The sequence below is a fragment of the Ranitomeya imitator genome, chromosome 1 (assembly GCF_032444005.1).
Source record: "Ranitomeya imitator isolate aRanImi1 chromosome 1, aRanImi1.pri, whole genome shotgun sequence".
Taxonomy (NCBI): domain Eukaryota; kingdom Metazoa; phylum Chordata; class Amphibia; order Anura; family Dendrobatidae; genus Ranitomeya; species Ranitomeya imitator.
The window spans coordinates 443,593,083-443,613,538 of NC_091282.1; the positions used below are offsets into that span (position 1 = coordinate 443,593,083).

General features: G+C 41.5%; 1 protein-coding gene across 8 annotated transcripts in view; it reads right to left on the reverse strand.

The window, feature by feature from the left end:
• The window catches only part of RFX3 (regulatory factor X3), a 436,417-nt gene that overhangs the window by 19,009 nt on the left and 396,952 nt on the right, over positions 1 to 20,456 (reverse strand). For all 8 annotated transcript variants that reach the window (XM_069764135.1, XM_069764125.1, XM_069764169.1 and 5 more), the window contains 2 exons: positions 15,702 to 15,817; positions 13,136 to 13,290 (listed from right to left, as the gene is read on the reverse strand). In XM_069764135.1, the coding sequence (XP_069620236.1) occupies positions 13,136 to 13,290; positions 15,702 to 15,817 (271 nt within the window). The remainder of the gene's footprint in view (positions 1 to 13,135; positions 13,291 to 15,701; positions 15,818 to 20,456) is intronic.

Genomic DNA, 20,456 nt, shown 5'->3' on the forward strand with positions numbered 1-20,456 from the left:
ATTTGCGCTAGTTCATCAAACGTCATGCCCCATTTTGATGAATTTTGTGAACAATCTGACAGTGTAAAAAGACAAGACAAAAAAATGACTTAAAAAATGCTGCAAATAATGAATCAGGACTAAAGTAAATTACATTGCATTTTTTTCATTATGCAGTGATTGCTCTTTGTGAGGTCTCCTTCACAAGTCTGTAAAAAATAAGTATGCGAAAAACCGGTACCGGTGTCATCATCAAGTTTTCTATCAGTGTATCATCAGTGTGTCCATGTTTGCCATCAGCTTGTCATCAGTGTTTTTCTGGTATGGATGAAGACAGAAAGAAATTACACAGTTTCTCCTATACTTTGCAGTGTTAAACACAGACAGCACACGGATGGCGTACGGATGCTATTCGTGTGCTGTACATGTTTTTCACGGATCCATAAACTTGCATTAGCCCTTGTCATCCGTGGTGCAGGAAAAACACTGACAAGTCTCTATGTATTTTACACAGATACACGGTCCATGTAAAAACATGGACATGTGCATAGCCACATAGGTTTTAATGAATACGTGTAATATCCGTGAAAAAACGGATACCACACATACTGGAAACACAGATGTGTGAAGGAGGCCTGAGTTACAGCTGGAGACTCCCTTTTAACAAAGTTTAAGACAGGGGACAATTTCCTCCATTCATGACCAACCATGTTTTTTATACAGAGGGTTTTAAGAGGTCTAAAATGTTTCTAGTTGATGTAAATGGAGGAGTAAGTGCTGGCAGCTTGCCCTACATAGTTTACATTGTACTTGTTCAGAGTTGAAAGACAAATATTATATCAAACCATCTCTGCATTCTTTATGGGGAGTCTGGCTGTGTCTGATGGACATCTCCCTGCTTCAGCAGCTGTAGGAACTCTGTGCAGATACTTATTTTGCAATAAGGTTCTAAAACATCATTGCAAAGTTTCATATTGTTGTGCAGTCTGCAAACCGTTAAAGAGCAACGATTTTTTAATGATGCGTCAAAGAGTACTTTGTAACATGTCTGTTTTGGCAAATACATTTATTGCCCCGTTAGACAACAATTCTATAGCATATTTTCTTATTTATTTATTATGCTTTGCTTAGCGCCATAATATTCTGAAGCGCTTCACAGACATCATCATCACTGTCCCCATCATTGTTCCCTACCAATGTCTTTGGGTAAGAGGAAACAGGAGTACCCAGAGGAAACCCACACAAACACAGGGAGGACATACAATCTTCTTGCAGATGCTGTCTTTGTTGTGATTTGAACTGAGGAACTGGGCAGAATGTTGGCTCAGTGGTTATCACTCTAGTCTTGCAGTTTTAGGGTCCTTGGCTCAAATCTGCAAGGAGTTTGTATGTTCTTCCCGTATTTGCATGGCTTTCCTACGGGTACTCTAGTTTCCTCCCACACTCCATACACACAGAGAATTTACACTGTGTGCAAAATTATTAGGCTAGTGAGTACTTTGACTGTATCATAATTTTATGCATATATTCCCAAATGCAAGCTGTATAAACTTCAATGCTTATTGGATGGTGATGTGTATTTGTGTAATGAGGGAGAATGTGGCATAAGGATATTAACAGCCTTTATCAAGGTGTGCAGAATTATTAGGTACAGACAAAATAGGCCAAAAAGAGATTAATCTAACTTTGAAAAGTCAAAAATTGCTACAAGTCTTACAGAGGGATGTAGCAGTCTTGAAATTGCTAAGATCACATAACCATCAAAAGTTTTGTTGAAAATAGTCAACAGGGTTGCAAAGAAGGTGTTGAGAAAAAAAAGATGCACATTAATTGCCAAACATTTGAAAAGAATTGAGCATCAAGTGACCAGGAGAGCCTATTATTCTCCAGTATTGACATATTGCAGAACTGCAACCTGTCCGGTGAGCCTAGAAGTACAAGGCATTCAGTGCTCAGAAATATGGCCAAGGCAAGGAAGGCTGAAGCCTGACCACCACTGAACCAGACACATAAGGTGAAACATCAAGACTGGGCCAATATGACAGATTTTCAAAGGTTTTATGGACTGATGACTGACTGACTGTTGACGGACCAGAATACAAGGAGAGAAGAACGGAAAGTACACTATTGTAGGTGTTTACTGTAGGTCACTTTAGGTCAGTTGCATAACTTGACCCCATGAGCCAGACCTACTCAGACCAGACAGTTCCTTGGCGTTTCCAAACACCAAAACAAGAACCAACACCAGATGTCTTAGATGATGTCTAGATTTTTGCTGAATAGCAGGAAAAAGACGACAGTTACTTATGAAGTGCTAAATCAGCTTGTTGTTATGCTTTAACCAGAATCTTTCATGTATTCAGACAACCAATAACATTGAAGCCCAACAATATGGTAATTAACTAACCTCCCCTAACCACCCCTTTCTCTATGCAATTATAAAACCATGTATGTAAAATAAACCATCAGTATTGATGGAATGTTATTCTGTCACCATGGTGTACAGTGACATTCTTGACGAGCACTCAAAATACTCAGTCTAATGGGGAACGGCCGCAGCACACACAGGGATAAATTTATCCAAACCAAATTTCCATAACATCTAGATGGCTGGGCCATGGCTGGATGTAAAAAATGGCCCATTCCAGTTATTCTTTCTGGAAGTGTATGAATACATTGAGAAATAGATTTTACCATTCCTCTTGTGAAATGGGTGATGCTGTATTAACTGATGGGCTAATGTCACCCCCAACTCAGCCGATATTTAATTAATTCATAGGTTTCCAATAGGTATAAAAGAGGAACACCATAACAAAGAAATCAAAGAAAAGATTATCCAGAATTGTTTTATTATGCGGAATGACGACATGGCTGAAGAGGTGCCAGATCTTTTTTTCTCAGACTTGTGTCATTTACAACACCGTTCGTACATTTCTTTTTGCGTTTTATGTTAAGTACATTTTACCATATTGGCATGAAGTGTAGAAGCTTTGAAAAAGAATAGGTCGGTGAGCATGTAGCCAGCGCCACTTTTCTTTTTAAAATAAGCAGGCGAAGGTCATAAGTCTTCATGTAGTGGAAAGCCGTAGGCGTTAAATTGTTCCTTGCTACATAGCATGTAATAAGTCCTGCGCAACGCAGACATGCACATCAATTCAAAGCAGCTTTGTTTGCCACAAGGTTCTTTGGGATTACTGCTCTTCAGAAAATCACATTGACTTTCAAATACCTGCTGCTTGGCTCATGGGCAGAATACAGACACGGGCTCCGGCAAAATAATGACTGGAAGGACAAAATATTATAACCAGTAAGATGTAAGCACAAATACTACAATCATGGAAAGAAAAAGGAGATTATCAGTAATCCCCATTTGTAAGATTACCTGCGTAACACATGGATGGTGGACATGTTTTTAGCAACATAAAGTGCGTGATTAGCGCCTGCTGACCAAGCATTATGTAGGAGTGTTGGCAGGTGAATCTGTGCCAGCTACGGTGCCAGCTCAGTCAGACCTTGAGTGTGTGATTTTATACCTACACCTCAGAGAATTAAGAAATAGGCATATTATAAAATAATAAAAGTCAGGAGTTATGGTACCGATGATGTTGTATCATGTGTGGATTATGACTGGGTTGTGACGCATACTAGAAATGCACATTGCCTGGAAGATTGAAGCTATTGTATGCGCTTACAACACCACCGTGCTGGACTCACGAAAGGCTGGAGTACAGAAAAGCCACTTCAACAGTTTATTTTCTTGCCATACTTAACACTACATATATTTCATTTGAATAAGATACCCATTAGCAATTTTAGTGGCAAAGATTCAGCAACGTAATTACTCCAGTTTTTGGCGTAAGTACATTGAAGAATACAGACGTGTCCTTATTTACCTTCCTCTTTGCTCAACATAGATGAGTAATGTAGTAAAGTAAAAAAAAAGATGGTTTTGTCAATATTTTTTGAGATATCTGTATGATTAGTCTATGTGTGGCCACTTAGTGGTTGTGATGGGTATTGCAATCTGTAAAGAATTTTGCTAGCATGATGTAATTATATATTAAACTAGATGGCAGCCCGATTCTAAAGAATCAGGAGTCTAGAATCCATATATACTTTATTTATTCAAATGTAAGAATAATACAATTAATAAATAATAGTAAGAAAGAACAAAAATAATAGGCAGTATATGGAGAAAACACCAAACAAAAGTTCAAAATTGGTGTGAAAATGTCACTGAACCACTTCACAACTAAATATATATAGTTTTGGTAAATGGTATTATCATTTTTTTGACGAAATTCGGCAGGAGCTTGAAGAGCAACGTGACTGGGCCCGCCTCCACGCAGTAGAAACTTGCTGTGAGGTAAAAATTCAAAAATCACACCAAAATGGCGGGCGGAGTGTGTCACAGTACGGCACGTTTCTGATTGGTCGCTTGCAGCAGGCGGCAACCAATCAGACACTGGACACTGTTGACGTCACTTATCTCCGGACATTAGCTCCGGACATTAGCTCCGGACATTAGCTCCGGACATTATCTCCGCACATTAGCTCCGGACATTAGCTCCGGACATTAGCTCCGGACAAAGCCACGGAAGTTGGCACAAATTGCAGGAAGTAGTATTCTAGGCAATTATATATTAGATTAGTATTGTGAGAAATTGATTACTAGGGTTATTCTAGTCTGAATAAGTTGTCTCCTGTCCACGGGAGCAGTGGGATATACACTGATCTATCAGTTATCACCTGCTCAAAGTATAGGTGATAATTTGTTTAGGTTGGAATACCATCTAATATATAATTGCCTAGAATACTACTTCCTGCAATTTGTGCCAACTTCCTGTCCGGAGCTAATGTCCGGAGCTAATGTCCGGAGCTAATGTCCGGAGCTAATGTGCGGAGATAAGTGACGTCAACAGTGTCCAGTGTCTGATTGGTTGCCGCCTGCTGCGAGCGACCAATCAGAAACGTGCCGTACTGTGACACACTCCGCCCGCCATTTTGGTGTGATTTTTGAATTTTTACCTCACAGCAAGTTTCTACTGCGTGGAGGCGGGCCCAGTGACGTTGCTCTTCAAGCTTCAAGCTTGTGAAGTGGTTCAGTGACATTTTCACACCAATTTTGAACTTTTGTTTGGTGTTTTCTCCATATACTGCCTATTATTCACTGACTGTTATACTGAGAGACTGCCGTTTATTAACCTCTTCTTTGCCACATTGGGTATATTGCTCTATTATTTGCCACATAAGGACATTGTTCATTATTGCCCAGCAATTTCTCTGCAATATAAACTGCCTATTTATTAATATCTGCATTCCTGCAAAGAACTATTGCCTATTATTAACTGGCTATTTTCCTACTACCTGACACTGCCCACAACACGCAAAGTTGTCGTCTGAGGTCTTTCATCCCTCCCCTCATAAGCATGTTCATGGATCCTGTGTAACTGTACCTTAAATAACAAGAATTGTCAAGAGCTGGTGAGTGCAGCCATTTTTTGTTCTTTCTTACTATTATTTATTAATTGTATTATTCTTACATTTGAATAAATAAAGTATATATGGATTCTAGACTCCCGATTCTTTAGAATCGGGCTGCCATCTAGTTTTGAATAACATTCACAAAAAATTATGGGCGAACAAATCTGTACTATTGGTTGTAAAAAAACAGAATTCAAGATGCCAGTAAAAAAAAACAAACACGGTAAATGCTTCTTTTTTAGTTTTGCAATTGGTACTCCAAGTTTTCTACGTAAGACTATTCTGTACGTGGGTGTGTTGTTCAATCTTGTGATATAATATTGAGCCTACATTGTCATTTTTTTCTAAAGTTTTTCATTTTGATATATTATAACTAAGCAGAATGAAGCTCTATATACAGTGGGGCAAAAAAGTATTTAGTCAGTCAGCAATAGTGCAAGTTCCACCACTTAAAAAGATGAGAGGCGTCTGTAATTTACATCATAGGTAGACCTCAACTATGGGAGACAAACTGAGAAAAAAAAATCCAGAAAATCACATTGTCTGTTTTTTTAACAATTTATTTGCATATAATGGTGGAAAATAAGTATTTGGTCAGAAACAAAATTTCATCTCAATACTTTGTAATATATCCTTTGTTGGCAATGACAGAGGTCAAACGTTTTCTGTAAGTCTTCACAAGGTTGCCACACACTGTTGTTGGTATGTTGGCCCATTCCTCCATGCAGATTTCCTCTAGAGCAATGATGTTTTTGGCTTTTCGCTTGGCAACACGGACTTTCAACTCCCTCCAAAGGTTTTCTATAGGGTTGAGATCTGGAGACTGGCTAGGCCACTCCAGGACCTTGAAATGCTTCTTACGAAGCCACTCCTTCGTTGCCCTGGCGGTGTGCTTTGGATCATTGTCATGTTGAAAGACCCAGCCACGTTTCATCTTCAATGACCTTGCTGATGGAAGGAGGTTTGCACTCAAAATCTCACGATACATGGCCCCATTCATTCTTTCATGTACCCGGATCAGTCGTCCTGGCCCCTTTGCAGAGAAACAGCCCCAAAGAATGATGTTTCCACCACCATGCTTTACAGTAGGTATGGTGTTTGATGGATGCAACTCATTATTCTTTTTCCTCCAAACACGACAAGTTGTGTTTCTACCAAACAGTTCCAGTTTGGTTTCATCAGACCATAGGACATTCTCCCAAAACTCCTCTGGATCATCCAAATGCTCTCTAGCAAACTTCAGACGGGCCCGGACATGTACTGGCTTAAGCAGTGGGACACGTCTGGCACTGCAGGATCTGAGTCCATGGTGGCATAGTGTGTTACTTATGGTAGGCCTTGTTACATTGGTCCCAGCTCTCTGCAGTTCATTCACTAGGTCCCCCCGCGTGGTTCTGGGATTTTTGCTCACCGTTCTTGTGATCATTCCGACCCCACGGGGTGGGATTTTGCGTGGAGCCCCAGATCGAGGGAGATTATCAGTGGTCTTGTATGTCTTCCATTTTCTAATTATTGCTCCCACTGTTGATTTCTTCACTCCAAGCTGGTTGGCTATTGCAGATTCAGTCTTCCCAGCCTGGTGCAGGGCTACAATTTTGTTTCTGGTGTCCTTTGACAGCTCTTTGGTCTTCACCATAGTGGAGTTTGGAGTCAGACTGTTTGAGGGTGTGCACAGGTGTCTTTTTATACTGATAACAAGTTTAAACAGGTGCCATTACTACAGGTAATGAGTGGAGGAAAGAGGAGACTCTTAAAGAAGAAGTTACAGGTCTGTAAGAGCCAGAAATCTTGATTGTTTGTTTCTGACCAAATACTTATTTTCCACCATATTATGCAAATAAATTGTTAAAAAAACAGACAATGTGATTTTCTGGATTTTTTTTTCTCAGTTTGTCTCCCATAGTTGAGGTCTACCTATGATGTAAATTACAGACGCCTCTCATCTTTTTAAGTGGTGGAACTTGCACTATTGCTGACTGACTAAATACTTTTTTGCCCCACTATATATAGTTTGGTTCCACACGCTCACTGTGCCCTGGAAGAAGCCGCAAGGAAGCGAAACCCATGGTTCGTTGAAGTCAGATTGACATATTTGACTTTTATAAAGGTGCATTTGTTTTCCCTATAACCTTGAGAAGATTTCATAATTTCATAATAAATTCTGCCATATTTTAAAAAGTAGAGGTGAATTGAACTATATGCGTTTCTCATACTCCAAGATATTGAATCGTTTGTTCGAGTATCTGGATGAGGATCGTAAGTTTTTGGATATCAAACTGGAATATAATGTTGTCTCTTGTGACCCAAGGAATTAATGAGTAAAGACCTTCATACACAGACTAAAGTGGGTTGAACTTGCTGTTAATGTGGAGATCATCAGAAAGTCTAATGTGCTTGGAGACCTACCGAATCTCCCCCAACAGATGATGTCCGGTGTGATAACGTTTTGACAATTTTAATGATGGAGCCTGATTCTCTTGTTAGGCCGGGCTCACACTATCAGTATTTGGTCAGTATTTTACATCAGTATTTGTAAGTCAAAACCAGGAGAGGAACAATCGGAGAAAAAGTATAATAGAAACATATGCACCACTTCTGCATTTATCACCCACTCCTGGTTTTGGCTTACACATACTGAGGTAAAAAACACACCAAATACTGAGCGTGTGACCATAGCCTTAACTCAGGAGATTCGCAGCTGCCATAGGCATGTCTCCCCCTCTAACTCAGGAGATACGCAGCTGCCATAGGCATGTCTCCCCCTCTAACTCAGGAGATTCGCAGCTGCCATAGGCATGTCTCCCCCTCTAACTCAGGAGATTTGCAGCTGCCATAGGCATGTCTCCCCCTCTAACTCAGGAGATTCACAGCTGCCATAGGCATGTCTCCCCCTCTAACTCAGGAGATTCGCAGCTGCCATAGGCATGTCTCCCCCTCTAACTCAGGAGATACGCAGCTGCCATAGGCATGTCTCCCTCTCTAACTCAGGAGATACGCAGCTGCCATAGGCATGTCTCCCCCTCTAACTCAGGAGATACGCAGCTGCCATAGGCATGTCTCCCCCTCTAACTCAGGAGATACACAGCTGCTATAGGCATGTCTCCCCCCCTAACTCAGGAGATACGCAGCTGCCATAGGCATGTCTCCCTCTCTAACTCAGGAGATACGCAGCTGCCATAGGCATGTCTCCCCCTCTAACTCAGGAGATACGCAGCTGCCATAGGCATGTCTCCCCCTCTAACTCAGGAGATACACAGCTGCTATAGGCATGTCTCCCCCCCTAACTCAGGAGATACGCAGCTGCCATAGGCATGTCTCCCCCTCTAACTCAGGAGATACACAGCTGCTATAGGCATGTCTCCCCCCCTAACTCAGGAGATACGCAGCTGCCATAGGCATGTCTCCCCCTCTAACTCAGGAGATACACAGCTGCTATAGGCATGTCTCCCCCCCTAACTCAGGAGATACGCAGCTGCCATAGGCATGTCTCCCCCTCTAACTCAGGAGATACACAGCTGCTATAGGCATGTCTCCCCCCCTAACTCAGGAGATACGCAGCTGCCATAGGCATGTCTCCCCCTCTAACTCAGGAGATACACAGCTGCTATAGGCATGTCTCCCCTCTCCCATTTGAAAACACATGAACACTCGGCCGAGCCAAAAATTTATGTTAAAGGGTCAAAAGAAATACCTGACAGCTTAATTAGGGTATGTTTCCACGTTCAGGAAACGCTGCGTTTTTGACGCTGCGTTGAGCCACAGCGTCAAACACGCAGCGTCCAGATGTTACAGCATAGTGGAGGGGATTTCATGAAATCCCGTCTCCACTATGCAGTAAAAGATGCATGCGGCAGACCCGCGGAAACGGACATGCGGCGCGTCTTTTCAGAACGCAGCATGTCCTTACAGTGCGGAAAGAACGCAAGGACAACGCAGGTGACCTGCCAGTGACCTCAGGTGCAGATTTGGTCAGGATTTTACCTGCATAAAATCCTGACCAAATCCTGAAGCAATCCTGAACGTGGACACATACCCCTAGAGTTTGGCCGTCATCTATCATAAGTGCATGGCCATCTTAACTCTGGTGATATTGAGGACATTTTCTTGCTAGCGTACAGCTGCAGAAGTTCTTATTATGTGAATATTTGAGAGGGAACTATCTCTTTCTCCTTCGTGGCTCTACTGAATTCCGGAAATTGCCGCAATAGGCATTTATTGTATTTTGCAAGGAAGAACAAAGTCTAAATCTCTTGCACAACATTTGAAACCATAGGCCATAAATCTGTCAACAGGTTTTTGCACTGTAATTTGAGAGCAGCATGATGTGGAGGCAGAGAGCTTGATTCAAGAGATGTGTCAGTGTGTAGTTTCAATATATTTCAGTGTTTTACCAGCAGGAGATTATCACTGCAGGAGAAAGTGTCATGTGCTAGGCAGTCAGACTAATTTGTGCAACCCAGCCCCCAGCACTGATTGGAAGCTTGCTGGCAGTGTACAATGTACACAGGAAGCTGCCAATTAGAGGTGTGGGTGGCGGTATACACAGCAGTCATAGCACTGCTACAACTACAGCAGAGAAAACAGGGATTATATCATATCTGCACCGAGCACTCCAGTAAGTGACACATCCCTGGAAACAGACTACCTGCCAGTACATCATGCTGCTCTCAGATTCTATGACGAAAACCTGCTCGATTCCTGTTAGGCTATGTTCACATGTTGCATTTTTTAATTGAAAAACTGCTGCTTTTCTTCAAAACGGCAGTATGTCAATTCTTTCAGCACTTTTGCAGCATTTTTTCACCCATAAAAAGCAATGAGTAAAGGCAAAAGAGCTGGAAAAAAAACGTTGCCATCAATTTTTGCTGCGTTTTTAGTGAAAAAAAGCATGCTCCGCATGATGTGAAACTCATTTATTTTTATTTTCTCAAGCTTATTATATATATTAATATATTTATATATATACCTCATAGATCGTGTCCCTGCACTCCATACGGGCTCCAGCGCTAAGCATGCATGTTTTTTGGATCATGACAGCAGATTTCATCAGCTGTTAACATGTTAAATGCCACTGTCAATCTCCGACAGCGGCATTTAACATGGCCACGCCAGAAGCGCATTACCAATCCCGCCCATCGGTGCCCCTATCACATGATCGTGGGACTCCAATGGGTTGGCATGACAATCAGGAGTCTGCGGGAGACCCCTGTGGTTGTCACTGCCACTCTGCTTGGAGCGCCGCCCAGTTGCTAGCGTTCGTAGCAGATAAGTATTTCTGCTACACATAGCAGGGCTGCTGAAGAATAGCAGAATCAGATGATCACAGTTTCAAGTTTCCTAACGAAACTATTGAGGCAGGTAAAAAGTAGGAAAAAAAAGGTGTTAGGCCATATTGACCTAAACGTAAAAAAGTTATAGCTCTGGAAAGAAACGGAACAAAAACCCAAGGTAGTGAAGGGGTTAAACCAAAATGTCTTGGTGCCTTACCTGAGAATGGTAGTTAGAATCAGTACAGTTTAAATAAATTAGTGATATGTGTTAAAGAAATCAAAGCGTGACCATCTCAATGGCTGACCAATGTTTAACCTCTTTCTGACATCGTGTGTAATCGTACACTGATGTCGGACTCCCTCCCTTCAGTGCTAGAGCCCACATCTTTTCTGGCACATGTCAGCTGTTTTGAACACCTGACATGTGCCTCTAACAGGTGCGGGTGGAATCGCTATCCACCCGTGGCTGTCAACTAGTTAAATGCTGCAGTCAATCTCTGACAGCGTCATATAACGCACGCTTCCGCCAAGCACGCCAGAAATCCCACCCATCGGTGATCCCATCACGTGATCGCGGGTCACCGATAGGTTGGCATGACAACCAGAGGCCTCCAGCAGACCTCTATGGTGGTCACTGTCGGATTGCTATGTGCTCCGCCCGGTGGTCGGTACTCACAGCAAGTCAGCAATTCTGCTACATACAGGTGATCTGATCATCGCCTGCATGTAGTAGAGCCGATCGGATTATGGCAGCTTCTAGTCTCCCATGGAGACTATTGAAGCATGCCAAAAGTAAAAAAAAAGTTTTTAAAATATTAAAAAAATAAAAAAATATAAAAGTTCAAATCACCCCCCTTTCATCCCATTCAAAATAAAACAATAACAAAAATCACGTAACCTGATCACTAAACGGCGTAATGAGAAAAAAAGTCAAAACGCCAGAATTACGTTTTTTTGCATTAAATGCAATAAAGGGCAATCAAAAGATTGTATCTGCAGTAAAATGGTAACATTAAAAACATCAGCTCAGCAAGTAAAAAATAAGCCCTCACCCAACGGAGATCACAAAAAATGGAGACGCTACGGGTATCGAAAAATGGTGCAATTTTTTTTATAAATTTTGGATTTTTTTCACCACTTAAATAAAAAATAACCCGTCGAGGCACTCACTCTGCGAAACGGCCGTCGTCCTCTCTCCAATACCGCACCCTCCTGTACACCTGATATCTTAATAGATGTATTAGCATTCAACTATTTTATTCCAATAAGGAACACGAATGCATAGCAAAAAGAATGGTGAGTGCCGCATATTTTTCTCTCTTTTGTCTGGATGATCATTTAGCTATACGCTATTAGTGCTGAGCACCATATACCCATTTACTTCGTGACACCTGCAGATCGGTTTCTCATTAGAGTCCAAGTCCAGGAGAGTTAGTACTTCTCTAGTGCCGTTCCTCTTTTTATTTCTTTATTGTCGGTACTATACATATTTAGTGTCTATGAACTCATAGTGACCTGGAGAATCATAATAGCAGGTCAGTTTTAGCATTTAGTGAACATGGTGAAAAAATAAAAAAAACAACAACTGTGGGATTGCACTTTTTTGCAATTTCACAGCACTTGGAATTTATTTTCCGTGCTCCAGTACAAGATATGTTAAAACCAATGGTGTAGTTGAAAAGTAAAACTCATCCAGTAAAAAACAAGCCCTCACATGGCTATTTTGACCAAAAAATAAAAGTTATGGCTCTGGGAAGAAGGGGAGCAAAAAATGAAAATGCAAAACCAAAATACCTCTGGTCATTAAGGGGTTAAACGACCATCTCAATGCTCGGCCAATGTATTAAGTAAACTATGCCTAACAATTAGCTAAAGCTAACAATGCCTGCTGTTTTTACATTTGCAATTGTGTATTTTTTCATGAACTTTTCTATTAAAAAAGTCTTTTTTTTTTCAGACATAAAAATCTTTTCCACTAAATAATTTGATCAAATTACCCTTTTTTATTAAAAATGTTTTATGTTTTCAAATATGTCTTGCATTGGTGGCCTAACACCTTGCATTGTTCATGCTTTGTATGGTAGAAGCAAAGCTGAACTTTTAGATCCTGAAAAATGCAGCAAAAACGCAGCAAAAAAGCCATCGAAAACTGCTTTTTGAATGCAGCTTTTTTTTTTACTGCCAAGAGGGTTTTGGCTGCAAAAATAAGCAAAAAGGCAACATGTGAATATAGCCTTCAACGTGATTTTTTTTTTTAAAGTAGGAGACTTCCACGGATGTGATGTTAGTATATGTACTAATGACATATCAAAAGATCATTCTTGGTTTGATTCCTCTTTCAAAGTGTATCCAATATACTACATATAGGTTTGCGATCACTGCTCACATTCTGTAACACTTACTAGGAATTGGTCTTAGGACATCGGGAATGAGGATCTCCACCAGAGCTTGATACATCACGTGGTCACAGTTGCACATCCACTTCAAAATGGATTCATTTTTGCAGAGCAAAATCAACTTTGACTTTGGCAGTCTGCTTTCCATTTCACTCAGGTTGCTGCCATAAAGAGATGAGATAAAAATGAAATCTATAGCTTGTAAACTATGAAATAGAAAGTGAAAATAGGCAAGAACATGTAACTTTATTTTAAACTAATATAAGCATGGTCGGACTGGTCTATCGGGGAACTGGAGGATTCTCCGGTGGGCCCAGGCACTTACACCTGCTGGCATACAGGGCCGGCAGGTGCCTAGGGCCCCCCGCTGCTCCAGAGGCCCCCAGCCAGTGGCGTGTCACGAATAGCAGCACACCCAACTGCTATGGGGCCCGCCCATCGGAGGGGCCTGCCCAATGCCAGCAAAGCAGCAGTTGGAGACAGAAGCCTGTCCCAGCTGCTAAAGAGAAATGAATATTCACGCTTCCCCATGCCCCTATAGACGTAGAGAGGAGTGAATATTTATTTCTCTTTAATACCGGGTAGTGTTAGCCACAGGCTAAGGCTAACACTGCCCGCATGTAAAGCCAGAGAGGCTGCATTGTGGCCCTGGAGATGGGTCCCTGAAGGGCGGCTAACACTGAGGGCAATTGGCGGGCAATGGCAGCGGAGCTGCAGGGATCCAATGCCGTCCTGTTTCCTGCCTGGTGCTTCCTGCCTGACACAGCAGTGCAGCTGGATGACAACATCATTCAGCACTCGGCTGTTTCAGAGAAAAAGCTGTCGGTGATGAAGATGCTTTCAGGATGTGTTGTGGCTGCAGGTGAGTGGTGCTGTGTGTGTGTGTCTGAGTGTGTGTGTGTGTAGGTGGTGCGGTGCTGTGTGTGACTGGAGAGGGCAATGATGTGGGTGATGGAGACAGCAGTCATGGGGGTGGTGGGGGAGAAGGCAATGATGGTGGTGGTGGGCCGGACAATGGAGTGGTGGAGGAGGAGACAATGATGGAGGTGGTGGAATGGGCAATGATGGGGTGGTGGGGAGAAGGCAACGATGGAGGAAATGGAGAGGGCAATGATGGGAGTGGTGGGGAAGAAAGCAATGATCGGGGTGGTGGAAAGGGCAATGATGGGGTGGTGGGGGAGAAAGCAATGATCGGGGTGGTGGAAAGGGCAATGATGGGGTGGTGGGGGAGAAAGCAATGATCGGGTGGTGGAAAGGGCAATGATGGGGTAGTGGGGGAGAAGGCAATGATGGTTGTGGTGGAAAGGACAACGATGGTAGTGGGGGAAAGGACAATGATGGTGTTGGTGGGGGAGGAGGCAATGATGGAGGTGGGGGAATGGGCAATGTTGGGGGAGATAGCAATGATGAAGGTGGTGGAAAGGGCAATGATGGGGTGGTGAATGAGAAGGCAATGATGGAGGTGGTGGAAAGGGCAATGATAGGGGTGGTGGGTGAGAAGGCAATGATGGAGGTGGTGATGACGATGGGGTGGAGGGGGAGAACAATGCTGGAGGTGGAGGGGGCCTGCATTATACTATATTTAGTGGGCTGCATTATACCCTATGAGAGGGGCTGCATTATACCCTATGAGGGGGGCTGCATTATACCCTGAGGGGGCTACATTATATTCTATGGGGGGCTGCATTATACCTTATGAGGGGTTTGCATTATATTTTGTGGGGGCTGCATTATATTCTATGAGGGGGCTGCATTATATTCTTTGACGGGGAATACATTATATTCTATGAGGGGGGCTACATTATATTCCATGAGGGAGGCTACATTATATTCTATGAGGGAGGCTACATTATATTCTATGAAGGGGCTACATTATATTCTATGAGGGGGCTACCCCAACCCCTGCTACATAATTAAGATGTGTACTACCTTATAGTATACCCTGGTATTAGCGTGTTTTACCACACAATTGGTGGTCTTGCATTTATTGTTATGTAGCTACATAGTGAGTCCCAAGAATGATTTTCTCTGGTTTGCCCCAAGGTGCTCCAGTTTGATGCTGAATATAAGTACAATACATAAGTTAACCTTAAAGAGGATATCTGAAACTACTGATGTCTTGCTGATTGACAGCTGGCTCTCTGCTGCCTAATTGGGGAAGCCGGCTGTCAATCAGCTTGACCAGTAGTCCCCGCCCTGTCAACAGAAGAGAAATTGCTGCTCTGTTGACATGGCATAGTTGAATTTCTGGCAGGAGCGGTCAATGACCGACGCCTGGTACAACAGACAGGTAGTTGCCTCTGTTAGCAACTATATGCCTTTTTTTAAAGTGCCAGATATCTCTTTTAAATTAAGTCCTATATAAACGCATCATATTACAGTTACTGGTTTGAACTACTAGTACTCAAAGCAGTACCAAAAATAGCAGAGCTAAAAGAATACACTGGACACATAGTTCGTGAGTTCCATGTGTTTTCGAGATCAGCAATCTGTCAATCACTCCTGCTTATTTGTGTCCACAAATTGTGGAATGAAGAATGGCCCATTTTGGAGCGAAGGCATCTTTACTTACCCAGTCTCTGTAATGGTGGTGCCATCAGCTGTTGTGGTCGGAGAGTAACGCCAAAAGGTTTGCCACAGTTTCTCAATCAGACTAAACTGCAGGTTCACCACAACGTCCAGTATTGCCTAAATGACCAAGGAAAAAAACAGCATATAACAGATCCATGTATCAACCTGGAACTAAATTTCTTGGTATCTCCATATTTAGGATTGTACATCTCAGCCGCAGTCTCAAAGTGAAATAGTAAAAAAAAGTATATACTGTACATGTTCCTTCCCATAAGTGCCCATTTCTTAGACCTTCAGACTGAACCTTCTTCTTTTAACAATTTCATTGTTCAGACCAAAACTCTTAGTGCCCAAAATTGTGTTTGTGTCCAAAATGTTGCACAATTTGCACCATTTCCTTGTTGCAAATCCCTACAGCAAATTTATCAATGTTCTATTGGCATTGTTACATGATTTTTAAGTACCTACTAGTGATGAGCGAGTATACTCGTTGCTCGGGTTTTCTAGAGCACGCTCGGGTAATCTCCGAGTATTTGTAACTGCTCAGAGATTTAGTTTTCGTTGCCTCAGCTGCATGATTTACAACTCATAGACAGCTTGAATAGATGTGGGGATTCCCTAGCAACCAGGCAACCCCCACATGTACTCAAGCTGGCTAGCAGCTGTAAATCATGCAGCTGCGTCAGCAAAAACTAAATCTCCGAGCAGTAACAAATACTCGGAGACCACCCAAGCGTGCTCGGGAAAACCCGAGCAACGAGTACACTCAAACTCCAAAATTTTAAAAATATCAAGATGACCCTTTAACGTGAAGCATGGCATATTTATGAATGCATTGCTATTGAAAAGCAGCAAAAAAGCTGCATATTCTAGAAAGGTAATAGCCGCGTTACAAAAGGACAAATATATTGAAATTTGCAACCATGTTTGACATTAAGAGAAAAGCACAACATTTTACGTCAATATGCAACATTTGAAACACTGGACTCCCACTGTTCTCTAACATTGTACTAATTAATATAATGAAACCCTTTCTATTTGCATAAAAATCAGCATTAAGCATTAAGATGCAACAAATTTATCATTAAGGTGCAGAATTTGATAAATATGGAATGTCAGAATGCAAGTTAAGGATTTGGCGCAAATTAGGCCATTTTACTAACTCTAAGCCTCTAAGTTAATTAATTCTTTAAATATATAATTATATATGTCCAAAAAAGAACACATTTTTTCCCAATTATATACCATACCTTTAGAGGTATTAGAAATATTGATTTCTAAATGAAATCTTTCAACATTGAAAAAAACAAGTTATTGCTAATTTAAAAGACATTGTCATGGGTGACTCACTAATTCCCTTCCAAAATTTAAAACTGGAATTTGAGATCTCGGATAAGGAACTTGGTAACTGGCAAGTCATTAACGCTTTTCTTAAAAAAAAGAAAGGTATCTCATCTAAATTCTTACTAATCTACTAAATAATCCTTTAACTGCACTGTTCTGGGAAACAAAGAAAATATATCAACAATTCAGAGAAGATTCCTCTTTAGTTAAAGGCGCAAGCATACTAACTTGGGAGAAAAAGTTAGATTTTCAGTTTGATAATGACCATCTGTTAAAAGCTCTTGATATCATATATAACATAGCAACATAGTTATTAAGGTTGAAGGAAGAATTGAAATCCATCTAGTTCAACCCATAGCCTAACCTAACATCCCCTAACATGTTGATCGAGGGGAAGACAAAAAAAACCCATGTGGCAAAGAGTAAGCTCCACATTGGGGAGAAAATTTCCTTCCCGACTCCACATACGGCAATCAGACTAGTTCCCTGGATCAACGCCTTATCAAGGAATCTAGTATATATAACATGTAACATTATACTTTTCAAGAAAGGCATCCAGTTCCCTCTTAAATTTAAGTAATGAATCACTCATTACAACATCATACGGCAGAGAGTTCCATAGTCTCGCTGCTCTTACAGTAAAGAATCCGCGTCTGTTATTATGCTTAAGCCTTCTTTCCTCCAGACGTAAAGGATGCCCCCTTGTCCCCTTCTCAAGTCTACGAGTAAAAAGGTCATTAGAAAGGTCTTTGTACTGTCCCCTCATATATTTATACATTAACATAAGATCACCTCTTAGCCTTCATTTTTCCAAACTAAATAGCCCCAAGTGTAATAACCTATCTTGGTATTGCAGACCCCCCAGTCCTCTAATAACCTTGGTCGCTCTTCTCTGCACCCGTTCTAGTTCAGCTATGTCTTTCTTATACACCGGAGACCAGAACTGTGCACAGTATTCTAAGTGTGGTCGAAGTAGTGACTTGTATAGAGGTAAAATTATGTTCTCCCCATGTGCATCTATGCCTCTTTTAATGCATCCCATTATTTTATTTGCCTTTGTAGCAGCTGCCTGACACTGGCCACTAAATGTGGGTTTGTCATCCACCCATACACCCAGGTCTTTTTCATTGACGGTTTTGCCGAGAGTTTTAGAATTAAGCACATATTTATACATCTTATTACTTCTACCCAAGTGCATGACCTTACATTTATCCCCATTAAAGCTCATTTGCCATTTATCAGCCCAAGCTTCTAGTTTACATAAACCATCCTGTAATATAAAATTGTCCTCCTCTGTATTGATTACCCTGCAGAGTTTAGTGTCATCTGCAAATATTGAAATTCTACTCTGTATGCCCCCTACAAGGTCATTAATAAATATGTTAAAAAGAAGAGGGCCCATACTGACCCCTGTGGTACCCCACTGCTAACCGCGACCCAGTCCGAGTGTGCTCCATTATTAACCAACCTTTGTTTCCTATCCCTGAGCCAGCTCTTATCCAACATACACATATTTTCCCCTATCCCCATTATTCTCATTTTATGTATCAACCTTTTGTGTGGCAAGCTTTTGAGAAGTCCAAATACACTACGTCCACTGGGTTCCCTTGGTCCAGTCTGGAACTCACCTCTTCATAGAAATTGATGAGCTTAGTCTGACAGGAACAGTCCCTAGTAAACCCGTGCTGATACTGGGTCATGAGGTTATTCCTCTTCAGATACTCCAGTATAGCATCCCTTAGAATGCCCTCCAGGATTTTATCCACAGTAGAGGTTACGCTTACTTGCCTATAATTTCTGAGTTCAGTGTTTGTCCCCTTTTTGAATATTGGCACCACATTTGCAATATGCCAGTCCTGTGGTACAGACCCTGTTATTATGGAGTCTTTAAAGATTAAAAATAATGGTCTATCAATGACTGTACTTAATTCCTGCAGTACTCGGGGGTGTATCCCATCCGGGCCCAGAGATTTGTCAATTTAAGTGATTCCCCTGCCGCTATTAACCTGTTAAATGCCGCTGTCAAACGCTGACAGCGGCATTTAACTGGCGCTTCCGGCCGCGTGGCCGGAAATGAGCGCATCGCCGACCCCTTCACAAGATCGGGGGTCGGCGATGCATCAGGATGGTAACCATAGAGGTCCTTGAGACCTCTATGGTTACTGATGCCAGCCTGCTGTGAGCGCCCCCCTGTGGTCGGCGCTCATAGCAAGCCTGCATTTCAGCTACATAGCAGCGATCTCAAGATCGCTGCTATGTAGCAGAGCCGATCAGGCTATGCCAGCTATTAGCCTCCCATGCAGGCTATTGAAGCATGGCAAAAGTAAAAAAAAAATGTTTTTAAAAATATGAAAAAAATAAAAAATATATAAAAGTTATATATCACCCCCCTTTCGCCCCATCCAAAATAAAACAATAAAAAAAGTCAAACCTACACATATTTGGTATTGTCGTGTTCAGAATCGCCCGATCTATCATTAAAAAAAAGCATTAACCTGATCGCTAAACGGCGTAGCGAGAAAAAAATTTGAAACTTTTTTTGTTTGCCGCGACATTGAATTAAAATGCAGTAACGGGCGATCAAAAGAACGTATCTGCACAAAAGTGGTACCCTCAAAAATGCCAGCTCGGCATGCAAAAAATAAGACCTCACCTGACCCCAGATCACGAAAAATGGAGACGCTATGGGTATCGGAAAATGGCGCTTTTTTTTAGCAAAGTTTAGAATTTTTTTTGACCACTTAGATAAAAAATAAATTTGACATGTTAGGTGTCTATGAACTCATAATCACCTGGAGAATCATAATATCAGGTCAGTTTTAGCATTTAGTGAAGCTTGCAATAAAGCCAAACAAAAAACACGCATGGGATTGCACTTTTTTTTGCAATTCCACCGCACTTGTAATTTGTTTCCCGTTTTCTAGTACAAGACATGGTAAAACCAATGGTGTGATTCAAAAGTACAACTCATGCTGCAAAAAATAAGCCCTCACATGACCATATTGACGGAAAACTAAAAAAGTTATGGCTCTGGGAAGAAGGGGAGCGAAAAACGAAAACACAAAAATGAAAAAGGGCCGCGGCAGGAAGGGGTTAATGGAGAATTTTTGTTATCACTAGTCATTTTGTCTGCCATGGGATTTTCTTGTGTAAATACTGATGAAAAAAAGTCATTTAGCATATTGGCTTTTTCCTCATCCACCATTTCACCCAGACTATTTTTAAGGGGGCCACACTATCATTTTTTAGTTTCTTACTATTTACGTAGTTAAAGAATATTTTGGGATTATTTTTACTCTCTCTGGCAATGAGTCTCTCTGTCTCAATTGTTGTTGCCTTGATTTGCTTTTTACAGAATTTATTTAATTTTCTGTATTTATTTAATGCCTCATCACAACCTGTTTCCTTTATT